At 42.8% G+C, this 16,642-nt stretch overlaps 1 protein-coding gene across 1 annotated transcript; it reads right to left on the minus strand.

Annotated features, from left to right (window-relative positions):
* Positions 1-13,979: 13,979 nt before the first annotated feature.
* On the minus strand, positions 13,980-15,885 carry LOC117506160 (keratin, type I cytoskeletal 50 kDa-like). The gene is given in 9 exon segments (XM_034165662.1): positions 13,980-14,148; positions 14,322-14,539; positions 14,627-14,752; positions 14,853-15,014; positions 15,094-15,205; positions 15,207-15,248; positions 15,322-15,404; positions 15,521-15,790; positions 15,793-15,885. Coding segments are annotated over 9 exon segments (1,194 nt in total). The 5' UTR covers positions 15,877-15,885; the 3' UTR covers positions 13,980-14,051.
* Positions 15,886-16,642: the final 757 nt, after the last annotated feature.

Below are 16,642 nucleotides of genomic sequence, written 5' to 3' on the forward strand. Positions count from 1 at the left end.
CACCCAGACTTTTGATCTTCAATGATAAAAATGAACGGTAAAGAAACGTTTTTTCTAATGTTTTAAAATATCTCTGAATAAAATATCAGTAAAATAATCAAAACATAATTGGGGTATTCAAGGTCATACAACTGTTGTGAATTTTTTTAAACAAAATGTAGTTGTCCCACACTATTGCCGTAATTTCCACCACAACACTGTAAAGTCCCTTTAAACATGAAAGATTGTTTGGGTAGTTTTTATGGAGATAAACAGTGACATCAGAGCACATGTATATAGTGCCATATCACAACAAACAGTTGCCCCAAGGCGCTTTATATTGTAAGGCAATGGTGTGGTGGAAATTACATTTACAAGGCCAATAGTGCCCGTAGTTAAAGAATCACCCATTTATTTTTTGTGCAAAAGTGTAATTAATAATCTCAACATTATTTACCATCTACTTAAAGGCAAAAAGACACACAAAACATTTTTTATATACGGCTATATAAATTCAGGCGTTAAGGGGTTAAGTATAGGCCACGCCCCTTCTGGCAAAAAACATAAAAGAACAATAATAGCAATCTTACAAAAAGACCCCGTTTGCCATAATATGCCTGCGTGGAGCTGCAGCCAGCCACAAAGAGGCGCTAGAGAGTCTGGCTTCATGTTTGTTTGTTGTGTTTATTACAGAACGATAACAATGTGTGAATGAGTGCAGTTTTTCTTCTCTGTTAGTTTGCACCCACTCAGCCATAGACCACAGTGGGTGTGGCCTGAGGTGGTGGCTCTGTGCTGGACTCTGATTGGTCAGAAGCAGTTTTCTTTTTCCCCTGACTTGGCTGCAGTTCTTTAAACTGACGTCTGGTCGTAAAAACCGTTTCCAGAGTGACTTTTCCTCTTGTGGAACAGGAGCTCCTAAAGACCCACCTACTTGTTAGGTCTGATTTTAAAGGTGGTGAAACACAAAGAAAGTCCAAGTGAAGCAACATGAGTTATTGATCCAGTTATGAGAGTTATGTGTTATCTTACAATAACGTTTCTCACTTAAATCTTATTTGTGGCGTGATAATAATTACAGACATGAATGTTTGTGTCTGAAACCCTGATCCTTCTAAACACGCCAGGAATGTGAAGGTGCGCCACGTGACTCACGTAGTGCACAAGTCAGACCATCACTTATGTTTAAGACAAAGTTTTGCCAGGAGACAACAAAGGACACATTGTCATTTGAGAGACAAAACATTTGAAGCATGTTTCTGGTAGCTTTGGAAGTTTAACAAGATGCTGGATCATCTGATTTTGACCAAACCTGGCACGTGCTTTGGGTGTGTGGATGAGAAGAAGTGATTTGGATTTGGTGAAGGTCGGTGCTCAGGGTCAGAGGTAAAGGTCACATGGTTAATTTGGTGGAAATGAGTTTGACTGTTGCTGTTTCAAAGCTTTGAAATGTGGGCGTGGCTTCTTTGGCTGTGTCTTTTTCTAAAGTCAGGAGAATCAACATGAATCGCTGTCGGTTGACGTTCCCCTTTTTACTCCGACGTCTCCCCTCTTTGTCTCCGTGGTTTTCAGTGATGTGGTTGGATGACACCCAGGTGGCTTTATGAAGTCATCTTTGTGGGAAGATGGTTCCTCCAATGACATGGTTTCTGACAGCAGTCATCTCCAAACATCTGTCTGTTTCCGTGTTTTCCCATGATGCTTTGATTTCAGTCTGACCTGAACTCTCCAGCCGTTTCTTCACTCGTCTGTTCATTACGTGCTGCAGCTTTTTGTAAAACTGACTTTGTCTTCTGCTTCATTTGTTGGAGCACATCACAGAATGTTGTAGGGTTTGGAACGAAATCTTGCCCAGATTACAATTTATGGCTTCTTTTCACATGAAGAGCCTGCTGGCTTCTTTTGATGTGTGGGGTCCCCCCCCCCACACACACAGTATAACTGTGCTTCTGTTGTTGTGATTCTGAAGATGACTGAAGCCTTTTGAGTTCATTAAAGTTTTGCAGATTTCTGTGAGTGTTTTATTTCTTTTATATTTTGTCTTCATGTATATTTGGGGGTTTTGTGTGTTTGGTTTGAAGCTCTGATCTCTGGCTGTGGATCATGTGTTCGGGTGCAGAGTGTAACATCACGCCGCTCTGCTCTTCTGTATATTTTATTATGTTAAAAACTCATCACTGAGATTCTGTGGACTTGAACCATCAACTGTCTTTATGAGCTTCTGAGTAAAACTGAGACGGAGATGAAGAGACAAAAAGATAAAGATTTTAAAAATGCCAACAACAGGCTGATCTGATCATTTTCTCCTGATCGTGTCCACTCACACCATTTAATAATAAAATAAAACTATTCTCTCCACAGAAACTCAAAACAACAAAATTTGAAGTTTTCACAACTATCAAGTCCAGGTCAACTCTGGCCTCTCTCTACTCTGACGCTATTTCATAATAACTTGTTATTGCCTCACTTGTCTTTTTCACCGCTGTCATAACATTTCATAGTAACTTCTTATTGGTGGCTTCCCTCACTGGTCTCCTTCGCTGCTGTGTCATAACATTTCATAATATCTGATTATTGGGGCTTCCCTCACTCGTCTCCTTCACCGCTGTCATAACATTTCATAGTAAGTTGTTATTGGTGGCTTCCCTCACTCATTTCCTTCACTGTTGTGTCCTAACATTTTATAAAAAATTTGTTATTGGGGCTTCCCTCACTCGTCTCCTTCACCGCCGTGTCATAAAATTTCATAATAACTTGTTATTGGTGGCTTCCCTCATTCGTCTCCTTCTCTGCTGTGTCATAGCATTTCATAATAACTTGTTCTTGTGGCTTCCTTCACTCCTCTCCTACACCACTGTGTCATAGCATTTCGTAATAACTTGTTATTGGTTGCTTCCCTCACTTGTCTCCTTTTGCTATTTGTCATAACATTTCATAATAGTATGTCCCTTCGGCTGCTCCCTTGTTTGCACTCGGGGTCGCCACAGCAAATCCAAGGTGGATCTGCATGTTGAATTGGCATAGGTTTTACGCCGGATGCCCTTCCTGATGCAACTCCACATTACATGGAGAAATGTGACAGGGATTTGAACCCGGAACCTTCTGCACTGAAACCAAGCGCATTAACCACTTGGCCACCACCCCTGCTCATAACATTTCATAATAACTTGTTCTTTTTGGCTTCCTTCACTCATCTCCTCTGGTGCTGTCATAACATTTCATAATAACTTATTGGTGGCTTCCCTCACTCATCTAAACACAGCTGACTGTGAAAGTGATTTATTTTTCTGATATTAAAGGCAGTGAGTCGAACAGTCATTTATTTTATTTTTAATTTACATCATGCTGCGGTTCTTTTTACAATGTGACAATAAATAATTATTTTGAAGTTAATGATATTTATTTCAAGTTCATTTTAAAGCAGAACATAATAAAACCTTTAAAATTATTGAATGTCCACTCATTTGGGTCTTCATGTGTCATTAAGTTTAATCTACAGTTTGTCCACAGCGTTCTAGACAAACTGGCTGCACCAGTCTGAGGACTTCGAGCACCAAAGACGTTTTTGAAGATCACGACTTGAATCAGTTTGTCTTAAGAATCTTAAGATGAAGAGATCAGTTAACATGCTGGAAAAAACACCATGAAAATGTGGACTCTCAGTCTGGGCCTTAAAAGCGAAGGGATCTGTCCACCAGTCACTACGGCGACTGATGGGGCGAGTACCCGGGGGGGTATGTTTTGCTTTTCATAATAGCTCCTCCCACTTTGATATCTGCCAATCATATAACAACAACACAGACTCTTTCAAACACAGGTCACATCCTGAGGTCACTGAGAGCCAAAGAACCATGAGCATCTACGGCGGAGCAGGTGGACGTGGCACCAAGATCTCTTGGTCCAGGATGAGCTACACACAGCCTGCAAGCTTCAGCCTGACTGAAGCCATCGACCTGCATGTGGGAGTAAAGGAGAAGGCCACCATGCAGAACCTGAATCTCCTAGCTGGAGAAGGTTCACACTCTGGAGAAGGAGAACCAGCGATTGGAGAAGCACATCAGAGGATGGTACCAGAACAGAATCATCTTCTCCCCTGACTACAGCAGCTTCTTCACGATTATGGATGACCTGAAGGAGAAGGTAAGAGGAAGTGAACAGCAGTCTGTCCATCAGGAGCAAGATCTCAACAACTGCTCAGTGTGGTTCTTCACAGCCGGACCTGATGCCTGACGGGTCACGATGGAAAGAACTTCTGAATTTGTGGGCATAATCCAGCCCAAAATCAGAAAAAGCCGGGACAGTGTCAAAAAATATGCCAAAAAACAAAAACTTTTAACACACACTGAAGACATCATGAACCAAAGATCGTTCATCTGTTATCTGGTCAACTTTTCATTTTGTCATATTCATCCATTCAAAAACAAAGAAACTAATGATTTCATTCCTTCTTACGACACGTAAAAGTCATTTCCCTTTGAGGACATGAAGACATGAAATGTTTCAGGTGTTATTTTGTCTCATTCTTCCTGCCAACACGTCTTAAGGTGAACAAGAGGACGAGGCCGTCATTTTTATTTCAAATTCTCCACGTTGTCTGTTAGGCTCAGATCTGGACCGCAGGCAGCCAGTACCTGGACCTTCTGCTTATTCAGCCGGGACTTTCACTTAATTTCATTTGTTCATCCATAAACTTCCTCTTTGTCCTCCCTCTTCTCCTCCATCCTCAGCATCTTTCTCCCTATATACCCTGGGTGCCTCCTCTGCACATGTCCAAACCATCTCAATCTCACCTCTCTGACTTTGTCTCCAAACCGTCCCACCTGAGCTGTCCCTCTATGTTCATTCCTAAACCTGTCCTTGTTGTCACTCCCAAAGAGAATCTCAACATCTTCAGCTCTACCTCCTGTCTTTTTGTTAGTGCCACCGTCTCTAAACCATACAACATAGCTGGTCTCACTACTGTATTGTAAACTTTCTCCTTCACTCTTGCTGATATTCTTCGGTCACAAATCACTCCTGCCACCTTTCTCCACCCACTCCACCCTGCCTGCACTTTCTTCTTCACCTCTCTACCACACTCTCCATTACTTTGAACAGTTGAACCCAAATATTTAAACTCATCTACTTTCACCACTTCTACTCCTTGTACAATAGTGTTCAGAATAATAGTAGTGCTATGTGACTAAAATATTAATCCAGGTTTTGAGTATATTTCTTATTGTTACATGGGAAACAAGGTACCAGTAGATTCAGTAGATTCTCACAAATCCAACAAGACCAAGCATTCATGATATGCACACTCTTAAGGCTATGAAATTGGGCTATTAGTAAAAAAACAAAGTAGAAAAGGGGTGTTCACAATAATGGTAGTGTGGCATTCAGTCAGTGAGTTCGTCAATTTTGTGGAACAAACAGGTGTGAATCAGGTGTCCCCTATTTAAGGATGAAGCCAGCACCTGTTGAACATGCTTTTCTCTTTGAAAGCCTGAGGAAAATGGGACGTTCAAGACATTGTTCAGAAGAACAGCGTAGTTTGATTAAAAAGTTGATTGGAGAGGGGAAAACTTATACGCAGGTGCAAAAAAATTATAGGCTGTTCATCTACAATGATCTCCCAATGCTTTAAAATGGACAAAAAAAAAACAGAGACACGGGAAGAAAACAGAAAACAACCATCAAAATTGATAGAAGAATAACCAGAATGGCAAAGGCTCACCCATTGATCAGCTCCAGGATGATCAAAGACAGTCTGGAGTTACCTGTAAGTGCTGTGACAGTTAGAAGACGCCTGTGTGAAGCTAATTTATTTGCAAGAATCCCCCAAAAAGTCCCTCTGTTAAATAAAAGATGTGCAGAAGAGGTTACAATTTGCCAAAGAACACATCAACTGGCCTAAAGAGAAATGGAGAATATTTTGTGGACTGATGAGAGTAAAATTGTTCTTTTTGGGTCCAAGGGCCGCAGACAGTTTGTGAGACGACCCCCAAACTCTGAATTCAAGCCACAGTCACAGTGAAGACAGTGAAGCATGGTGGTGCAAGCATCATGATATGGGCATGTTTCTCCTACTATGGTGTTGGTCCTATATATCACATACCAGGTATCATGGATCAGTTTGGATATGTCAGAATACTTGAAGAGGTCATGTTGCCTTATTGCTGAAGAGGACATGCCCTTGAAATGGGTGTTTCAACAAGACAATGACCCCAAGCACACTAGTAAACCAGCAAAATCTTGGTTCCAAACCAACAAAATTAATGCCTCACAGATGTGAAGAAATCATGAAAAACTGTGGTTATACAACTAAATACTAGTTTAGTGATTCACAGGATTGCTAAAAAAAAGCAGTTTGAACATAACAGTTTTGAGTTTGTAGCGTCAACAGCAGATGCTTCTATTATTGTGAACACCCCCTTTTCTACTTTTTTTACTAATAGCCCAATTTCATAGCCTTAAGAGTGTGCATATCATGAATGCTTGGTCTTGTTGGATTTGTGAGAATCTACTGAATCTACTGGTACCTTGTTTCCCATGTAACAATAAGAAATATACTCAAAACCTGGATTAATCTTTTTAGTCACATAGCACTACTATTATTCTGAACACTACTGTAACTGCACTATTCCACTGGGCTCCCTCTCTTTCACACACATGGACTCAGTCTGAGTCCTGCTGACTTTCATTCCCCTGCTCTCCAGAGCATATTTCCACCTCTTCAGACTAGACTCAACCTGCTCTTTACTCTCACTACAGATCACAATGTTATCTGCAAACATCATAGTTCATGGAGACTCCTGTCTGATCTCATCTGTCAACCTGTCCATCACCACTGCAAACAAGAAAGGACTCAGAGCTGATCCTTGGTGTAATCCCACCTCCACCTCGAGTGAGTCTGTCATTCATAATGCAAGTTATAGAGACCACACCAACCCATCGTTCATTAAATCTCAAATATTAAAACTTCACAATATGATTTTGTTCAAAACTGTTCAATTAATGTACAAAGTGAAAAACAAACAAGTGCCATTTAGAATTCAAGAATTTCTTACTGAGAGAGGGGGAAAATATAATTTATGGGGCTTGTATCATTTTAAAATTGCCGGCGCTCGGACGACCAGGAAAGGTTTCTGTGTCTCTATGTGTGGTCCTAGATTATGGAATAACCTGACGGAGGAACTCAAATGATGTTAAATATCAATCAGTTTAAAAATCAATATAAAGACATGATGTTTTTAAGATATGTATCTGCTGAAGAAGGTTGAGTTTTGTGTGTAGCCAGTTGTAAATGTAAATTTGTTTGGTAACATTTGAATTGTGTCCTTTAAACTGAAGAGTTTGAAGTGGTTGAAAATGGGAGTGGGAATGATGCCCCCCCCCCCCCTTTTCAGGCTAGATAATTTTATTTTGGGTTAATGGTCGGCGTTAATAAGCTTTGCTTCTGCTTATAACCCTTTCAGGCACACAGATGCATTGTTAATCCATTTTTTTTCTTTGCTGTAAGTTTTTGTTGTTTTGGACTGTGTACTGAATAAATCATTAATTGATTCATTCATTCCTGCTCCACATCTCACTGCTGTCACACTGTCCTTGTACATGAAAATTAGTAAGCTATATCTTCTATTATACATTCCAAATCTAAGGTGGAACTCTACTAGTGTTTACTAAGGTACATCTAAATATCTTATAATAAAAAAAGTAGAGTAGAGCCACTTAGGTACCTGGTCTTGAGACCAGGGATGGTAGATGTGAAAAGCTTTTTTATCCCATGGGAACTCTCCTTACCCACCTAAGCGGCTCAAGAATATGGACAACATGTATATAAGTGACATTTACACAGTCAGGGCATAAACACATATACAAGACATATACTTATACATAATATTATAGGAGTTAGGTCCTGAATCCTAAGTTCATACAGGAGAAGATTGTAGTGTACATCTACCTGGTCTGTAGACTAAAACTAAATTATAGCTAGCAGGCTAAGCTATAAATCTGTTTATATTATTACAGAAACAGAAGCTATGATGTAATATGTTTAAGGTTTCTATCTAAAGTTCATCCTGCTAGCTAGGTAAATTCCATACTCTACATGCTTTCTAATGGAAACCCAAACTTACTATTGATATCTATTAAAGAAACTTTAAACTGTAAAATAAAAGTGGCAAATCTTGAAAGTAGGCTAACTATAGCCAGATGAGCTATCGTTAATTTAGCCGTCACTAGCCTAGCATACCTTGCTAGCCAACAAAGCTAATCAAGCCGGTAACTGGCGTATAAGCATAATAGCGTTTCTGTGTAGGCTCTCAGTTGTCCAGGTGGTTTCCATAGTAGAGAAGCTTGAAATCTTCAACTGGACTGGGTTGCTTGACCGAGGGCGTTTCGCTTCAAATCGCAGAAGCTTCCTCAGCTAAAATTCTTGCTCTGGTAGTCTGACTTCTGTCTTGACTCTTGTAGAGAAGAATAAACAGAAGCCACAAAAGCTGGAGTTTTAGGACCTAACTAGACCCCTCATACCAAGAGGCAGACTGCTATTGGCTAGTGACTAAACAATAGCTCTAATTAGCACCTATTGTGCTCTAGTTAGCACTCTCCTAATGACAGGGCACCTGTCCCTCCTAATGATGGGACGGACGCCTCTTCTGACAGCTTCCCTGATGACTCTCCTGATGATGTGAATGACTCATTACCATGAACAAAAGACTGAAACTGCTTTGACCTGATTACCCCATTGTAAACAGGGGACAAAGCATGTCTCGAACCCCCTCCCCGGTTAAGGCTGGTTTCAACTGTTTCACATAAAATGCCTCCTTCATCCCTCTCATCAAACCATTTCCTTTCTCTGGCTAAGATTTTAACTTCCTTGTCCTCAAATGTGTGGTTAGTGTCTTTAAGGTGGAGATGAACTGCAGACTGAGGTCCACCGGTGCCCTCTCTGCGGTGCTGGTATAGCCTTTTGTGTAACAGCTGCTTAGTCTCACCTATGTAGTGTTCGTTACTTTTCCTGACATCTGATGGAATACACTACATTGCTCTGTTTGTAACTAGGGATCCTGTGCTTAGGGTGAACTAATTTCTGTCTCAAGGTGTTAACAGGTTTAAAGTAAATTGGGATTTTGTACTGTCTGAAGATCCTCTAGTTTTCCTCTACTCCTGCTAAATAAGGGAGAGACACTCCTCTTCTTCTTGGCTCTGTCTCCTGTCTGTCTGGTCTCTTTGTTCTTTGAGACTTCCCTTATCCAGGGACCATCAATGGTCCCTTTATAAAGTGCAAAAGGCTATACCAGCCCCCGCAGAGGAGGGCGCCGGTGGACCTCAGTCTTTAGTTCATCTCCACCTTAAAGACACTAACCACATATTTGAGGACAAGGAAGTTAAAATCTTAGCCAGAGAAAAGAAATGGTTTGTGAGAGGAGTGAAGGAGGCATTTTATGTGAAACAGTTGAAACCCAGCCTTAACCGGGGAGGGGGTCTGAGACACGCTTTGTCCCCTGTTTACAATGGGGTACTCGGGTCAAAGCAGTTTCAGTCTTTTGTTCATGGTAATGAGTCATTCACGTCATCAGGAGAGTCATCAGGAGAGGCGTCCGTCCCATCATTAGAAGGGACAATTGCCCTGTCATTAGGAGAGTGCTAACTACAGCACAATAGGTGCTAATTAGAGCTATTGTTTAGTCACTAGCCTATAGCAGTCTGCCTCTTGGTAGGAGGGGTCTGGTTAGGTTTAAAACTCCAGCTTTTGTAGCTTCTGTTTATTCTTCTCAGACTAGAAGGACTAGAAGGAGAGAGCATATCTCACCCATATTGGCCTCTCTTCATTGGCTTCCTGTTAATTCTAGAATAGAATTTAAAATTCTTCTTCTTACTTATAAGGTTTTGAATAATCAGGTCCCTTCTTATCTTAGGGACCTCATAGTACCATATCACCCCAATAGAGCGCTTCGCTCTCAGACTGCAGGCTTACTTGTAGTTCCTAGGGTTTGTAAGAGTAGAATGGGAGGCAGAGCCTTCAGCTTTCAGGCTCCTCTCCTCTGGAACCAGCTCCCAATTCAGATCAGGAGACAGACACCCTCTCTACTTTTAAGATTAGGCTTAAAACTTTCCTTTTGCTAAAGCTTATAGTTAGGCTGGATCAGGTGACCCTGAACCATCCCTTAGTTATGCTGCTATAGACTTAGACTGCTGGGGGGTTCCCATGATGCACTGAGTGTTTCTTTCTCTTTTTGCTCTGTATGCACCACTCTGCATTTAATCATTAGTGATGTGATCTCTGCTCCCCTCCACAGCATGTCTTTTTCCTGGTTCGCTCCCTCAGCCCAACCAGTCCCCAGCAGAAGACTGCCCCTCCCTGAGCCTGGTTCTGCTGGAGGTTTCTTTCCTGTTAAAAGGGAGTTTTTCCTTCCCACTGTCGCCAAGTGCTTGCTCACAGGGGGTCGTTTTGACCTTTGGGGTTTTTACGTAATTATTGTATGGCCTTGCCTTACAATATAAAGCACCTTGGGGCAACTGTTTGTTGTGATTTGGCGCTATATAAATAAAATTGATTTGATTTGATTCTCTACAAGAGTCAAGACAGAAGTCAGACTACCAGAGCAAAAATTTTAGCTGAGGAAGCTTCTGCAATTTGAAAACGAAACATCCTCGCGTCAAGCAAACCCAGTCCAGTTGAAGATTCAAGCTTCTCTACCATAATAGCGTTGCTTTACCCTACAATAACGGGAGTAACAACAAATATGAGGTCTATTAGAAAAGTATCCAACCTTATTTTTTTCAAAAACCATATGGATTTGATTCATATGTTTTTATGTCAGCCAAGCTTGAACCTTCGTGCGCATGCGTGAGTTTTTCCACGCCTGTCGGTTGCATCATTCGCCTGTGAGCACGCCTTGTGGGAGGACTGGTCCAGCCCCCTCGTCGGATTTTCATTGTCAGGAAATGGCGGAATGATTTGGGCTTTTTTTCCATCAGAATGTTTTCAGAAACTGTTAGAGACAAGCAGCTGGAAACCATTCGAAAAATTTATCTGGCTTTCGGTGAAAATTTTACGGGTTTCACAGAGAATAAGGAGTGTTACTACATCTTTAAGGACGCCCCACAATGGCGCACGGCGCGCCGCGCTCTGAGCCGCCATCGAGAGGCAGAAAACATCACGTCATTTCTAAACGGATGGCTGTGTGGAGCCGGGACCGTCGTGAGCAATTTCTCTGGTTATCACAAGAGCTGGACATCAGCCATTTTCCGGCAGATTTCACTTTTAACAAGAGATTTTGTCATGGAAAGCTGCACAGAGGCTTTGTGCGTCAGGACCGATTCGCTGATCGAGCCAGACAAAGGAACACCTCCGTTTCTGAGTGTTAGAGGACAAGTTGGGACATGCCTATCTCGGCTTTCAGTGCTTACCAGTTGAGTGAGTATAAGAGATGAGATGGATGAGATTTATTGTCATTGTCATTGTCATTACACAAGTGCAACAACAACGAGATTACATCCACACTCCAATTACCTACATACAACATACATATAACAACAAATGCAAATAAAAGTGTGTATTAACGTTAGCTTTCCAAACAGAACCGACTATGTGGTTAGCTATGACAAATGGTGCTGCAGCCAGCTTGATAAGCTAACGTTAGCTGCTAGGTTTAGCTAATTGTACCCCACTCCTCCCTTGTTATCACTAATATAATAATATAAAAAAAAGAACAACAAAAAAAAGACATTTGTATATATTCAAAACCTTAAAGCGTGCTGAAATATATATGAAGACAAGCTATAAGTACCGTAATGAAAGGATACTGAGGTGGAACCACTTCCGGCTAAGGAGATCTCGGGTTCTGCATGTGCTGCACTACCCTCACATGCTTCTCTGCCACTCCAGACTTCCTCATACAAAACCACAACTCTTCTCTTGGCACCCTGTCATAAGCTTTCTCTAAATCCACAAACACACAATGTAACTCCTGCTGTTCTTCTTTGTACTTCTCCATTAGTATTCTCAGAACAAACATTGCATCTGTAGTGCTTTTTCTCGGCATGAAACCATATTGCTGCTCACAGATCTTCACCTGTTTTCTAAGCCTAGCTTCTACTGCTGTTTCCCATAACTTCATGCTGTGGCTGATCAGCTTTATCCTCTGTAGTTACTGCAGCTCTGCACATCACCATTGTTCTTGAAAATAGGAACCAGCACACTTCGTCTCCACGCCTCAGGCATCCTCTCACTTTCCAAGATTTTATTAAACAATCTGCTTAGAAACTCTACTGCCATCTCTCCAAGACATTTCCATGCCTCTACTGGAATGTCATCTGGACCAACTGCCTTTCCACTCTTCATCCTCTTCATAGCTGCCCTCACTTCTTCCTTACTAATCTGTTGTACTTCCTGATTTACTCTCACCACATCTTTCTCATTTTCTTCATTCATCAGCTCCTCAAAATATTTCTGACTAACGTCCACTTTTTCAGCAGCTGTGAGATTTTTTGGTGGTTTATGTTTGATTTTCTTTGGTGGTCAAAAAGATCATCACAGTGGATGTGAATAAGATTAAAGAATAAATTATAAAAATCAGCAAAGATTTGACGGCTGAATTTATTCATGAATAAATTCTCAGATGGATAAAATTCTTGCTCTGGTAGTCAGACTACCAGAGCAAGAATTTTAGCTGAGGAAGCTTCTGTGATTTGAAGCGAAATGTCCTCATGTCAAGCAACCCAGTCCAGTCGAAGATTCAAGCTTCTCTACTATGGAAACCACCTGGACAACTGAGAGCTTTCTCAGATGGATGTTTTAATAAAATGTCTGACCTCCAACCTCAAAGACTGTACCTTTTTTTTTGTCTCAGTAAAGCTGCACAAATGTTTAACCTGAACGTTTATATTTGACATCAGTTATGTGACATGAATACACATTCCTGAAATGCCCAGAGGGTGGCAGTGTTCAGCAGGTGGCAGGCAAGAAACAAAATTGCTTTTTTTAGCTGATCGGGTGCATTAAAAACAATCTGTGTAAAATTTTGCACAGCAGCAAAATTTTCTTCTCAGTTGACTGTGACTTTGACCATTTAAAGGTGCGGTAGAAGATATAACTTTGCTACACTCGTCACACGCGTGACCAGCGTCTGCGGCACTGTTAGCCAGCGGTCCCATGTTAGCAAAACCAAGAGAGCTCTTTACACGGTGGCAGTCGCAAAAAGAAAAACGGTTCTTGTTCTTTCGATGTCTGAAGGAAGCAACTTGGAATTTTTTTTTTTTTTTACTATTTTTTTAAAGTCTTACTGGATCTCCGTCCACATCTTTAATTTTACCTCAGACTTTGATTTGTCATTCATGCTAATGCTGTAGCCCTTCACCGATGGGTCTGGTACCACATCCACAACACAACAGACCCGACTCAGGTCCTAGGAAGCAACCACCCTGGTCCATTCTGGTTCATTCTCACCTCTCCAACTGATATCCAATATCCAACTGACTGCTGCAGCCAGGTGAATTGTGGGCGTGTCCTTGGTCAGGTGGAAATGTGGGTGTGTCGCTGGGCTCTGCTACATTGACACCTGTCTGCTGGGTCATGACCAGAGAAAGGTCACATGACCAAAATGTGGCAGCTGATGTTCCCTCACAGTGAAAGTGTCAATAAGGAACCATGTGTTTGACACAACGGGCCTCCAGCGGTACCTCAGGATAGACCTGGTCCCAAAGACATCCAATCGTCCTGCTTGTCATTAACAAATGAAAATGGAGCATCACATCTTCAGTGGTGGTGTCAAAGGTTTGTGTTTGATATATTTTTATGTAAATGTGTTTTCTGAGCTCGTTTTGTTCTTTTCGTGTCCCGGACTCAGACGTCTCGGGACACTAATGAAATATTTTAAATATATATGAAAAGTCTTATTCTGCTGCCAGCTTAGCTGTAAATTAATATCTTTCTCTTTGATTATTGCTGTAAATGTGAGAATTATGATCTTTGATAGAAAGCAGACAAATGAGGCAAAAAAGGGAGGCGTGGCTAAAAGGCAGTCAGCAAACGGAGGCTTTTATTGGTTTTTATTCTGATGTGAACATCGGCTCCAGATGCTGGTTTATCTGGTGGTTGTCACGGAGGAGACCACTTCACCGTCTGTGATTTCCTCTATGGAAACAATCACATTGGACTTCTTTCCAGATGAGGCGGTGCCACTGCAGAGAGAAGAACCAGGTCAGTGCCCATGTTTCACTTTATCACAGTAAGTGATCAGACATATAACTGAAGTCATCCACTCGTTTATTTGTAGAACTCTGACTTTTGGAGGTTTCTTTGTTTCATAAATGAAACGTTTTGGAGAGTAACCTTCCCTTGTTTCCTTTCCTACCTGCCCTCTGAATCCAGCAGGCAGCTGTAGTGTTGGATTTCCTTCTCCAGCCGAGTCTTGATGTCGAGCAGCGCCTGGTACTCTTGGCCCTGGCGTTCCATGTCGCTCCGCAGGTTGATCAGGCATTGTTCTAAGCTGGTCACCTGCTGCTGGAGTCCCTGGAGTTGCATGGCATACCGGGCCTCTGTGTCGGCCAGCGTGCCCTCCAGGGACGCTTTCTGGAAGAGGAGATCAGAGGGAAGGTTTATGAGTGTTGTGCTGGTGCTGCCCTACAGGAAAGAGTTTGTGGTGGGACTGTGGTCTACCATGCTCAGCTGGGACTGAAGCTCTATCTCCAGGCCCTGGATCGTGCGCCTGATCTCAGTGATCTCTGACTTGGAGGTTTGCAGTGTTTCGGTGCTGGCTGCCACCTCCTGGTTCAGCGCCTCAGTCTGCAGCAGAAACAGAAAAATGTCAGATTGTGTGGAACTCACAGCTTCTTCTCAGCAGAGGAGGAAAGACGACAGTTCTTGACTGTAGGGCCAGTCTTACCTTTTTCTGGAACCATTGATCTAATTGGCGCTGGTTCTTTGCAGCCACGCCCTCATACTGCTCGCGCATCTCACTCATAATGGCGACCAGGTCGACTTGGGGCTTTGAGTCCACCTCCACGTTGATCTGACCGGTCATCTGGTTTCTCATGGCTTCCATTTCCTGTTAACAGTTTGGGAAGACACCATCCTGACTCTGCAGACTTTCATTGTGTGCAGTGAAGCTTTGCATTTCTACGCACCTCATCGTGGTTCTTCTTCAGGTAGATCAGCTCCTCCTTCAGACCTTCTATCTGCATTTCCAGGTCTGATCGAGAAAGCGTCAGCTCATCCAGCAGCCTCTTGAGCCCGGCGATCGGCCTCCACCGACTGACGCATGGCCAGCTCGGTCTCGTACCTGTCAGGCAGCACCACAATTACAGAAAACACTCCTCCTTTAGACGTGTTCTGTGTCCAACCCTGATTCTTACTTGGTTTTGAAGTCATCTGCAGCCAGCTTGGCATTGTCAATTGCCAGGTAAATGCCTCCGTTGTCACTTGTGGCTGCCTGGATCTGCAGGAGAAGACAAAATCGATCAGACTCAACATTACAGGCGCCGCCGCACTGCATCCGATACCTGCACGGCTAAGGACATACCCCACTGTGACATCATCAGCCGGGATTCTTACCTTATCTTGCAGATCAGCAATGGTGGCTTCAAAAGATGAGTCTCGGGCAGAGGGGCGGGTCTTATTCTCCAAGAACTCCCGGATCTTCAGCTCCAGGTCAGCATTGGCCTTCTCCAGGCTGCGCACCTTGTCCAGGTACGACGCCAAACGGTCATTCAGGTTCTGCATAGTGACCTTTTCATTGGTAGCGATGCTGAGGTCCATGTCAGCGTCCCCAAAGCCTCCACCGTCTCCCATACCGTAACCAAAGCTACTGCTGCCGCTGGCACCCCGCCCATACCGTAACCAAAGCTACTGCTGCCGCCGGCACCCCCGCCCATACTGTAACCGAAGCTACTGCCACTGCCCATCCCCATACCATAACCGAAGCCGCTGCCAGCACCAGCTCTCGCACCCCTGACACAGAGCTGACAGCAAAACCTCTGGAGGCAGACATTCTCGGGCTGTGGAGAAAGCCGCCAGGCAGACTGGCAGCAGACGTTTTGATTGTTTTCTTGTAGAATGGCATGGTGTCCAGACGGCTGGAGAGCTTCCTGCGGTGAAAGGCAGCACACTGAGATGTGCAGTCCTGCTCAGCCTCCTTTTTATCCTCCTCCAGGCTGCTGGGTGTGTGCATGAGGGCGGAGCTTTGGACAGGTATGTAAACCCTTCGGGCTCATTTTGTGCAACTACAAGAAAAAAAGTGCTGTGTTGCCCAATACACTTTTAATCTCCATATTTCTGACAAACTGCAAACCTGTGCCACCATTATGGCCTACAGCTTTTATGCTGTACATTACCAAATATTTAGGAGAAGATTAATATTTGACACAGCCTGGTGTTCCTGTGAGCCTGAGGTCGGGTTTCCTCATGATCACTGATCTCTTCTTAAACAGTTCATTTTGTGCATGTCAGATCAGTGTCGTTGTGCAAACAGGTTGATTTTAGGGTGTTGTTGATGTTGTTTTTGTTGTTTTGTCATCCGAGGCTACGCGCTTTCTGAGCGCTCACACGGTGGAGTGTTTCATTTGACTCCCAGCCAACATTCTTCTTTGTGTCTTTCTCCACATTCTTCTTTATTCTGCAGCGTTTTTCTGCAAAGACAAGACGAGGCAGCTTCTTTATTTTTATTGGAGACAGTGA

This window comes from Thalassophryne amazonica, unplaced genomic scaffold (assembly GCF_902500255.1).
Source record: "Thalassophryne amazonica unplaced genomic scaffold, fThaAma1.1, whole genome shotgun sequence".
NCBI classification, from domain to species: Eukaryota; Metazoa; Chordata; class Actinopteri; order Batrachoidiformes; family Batrachoididae; genus Thalassophryne; species Thalassophryne amazonica.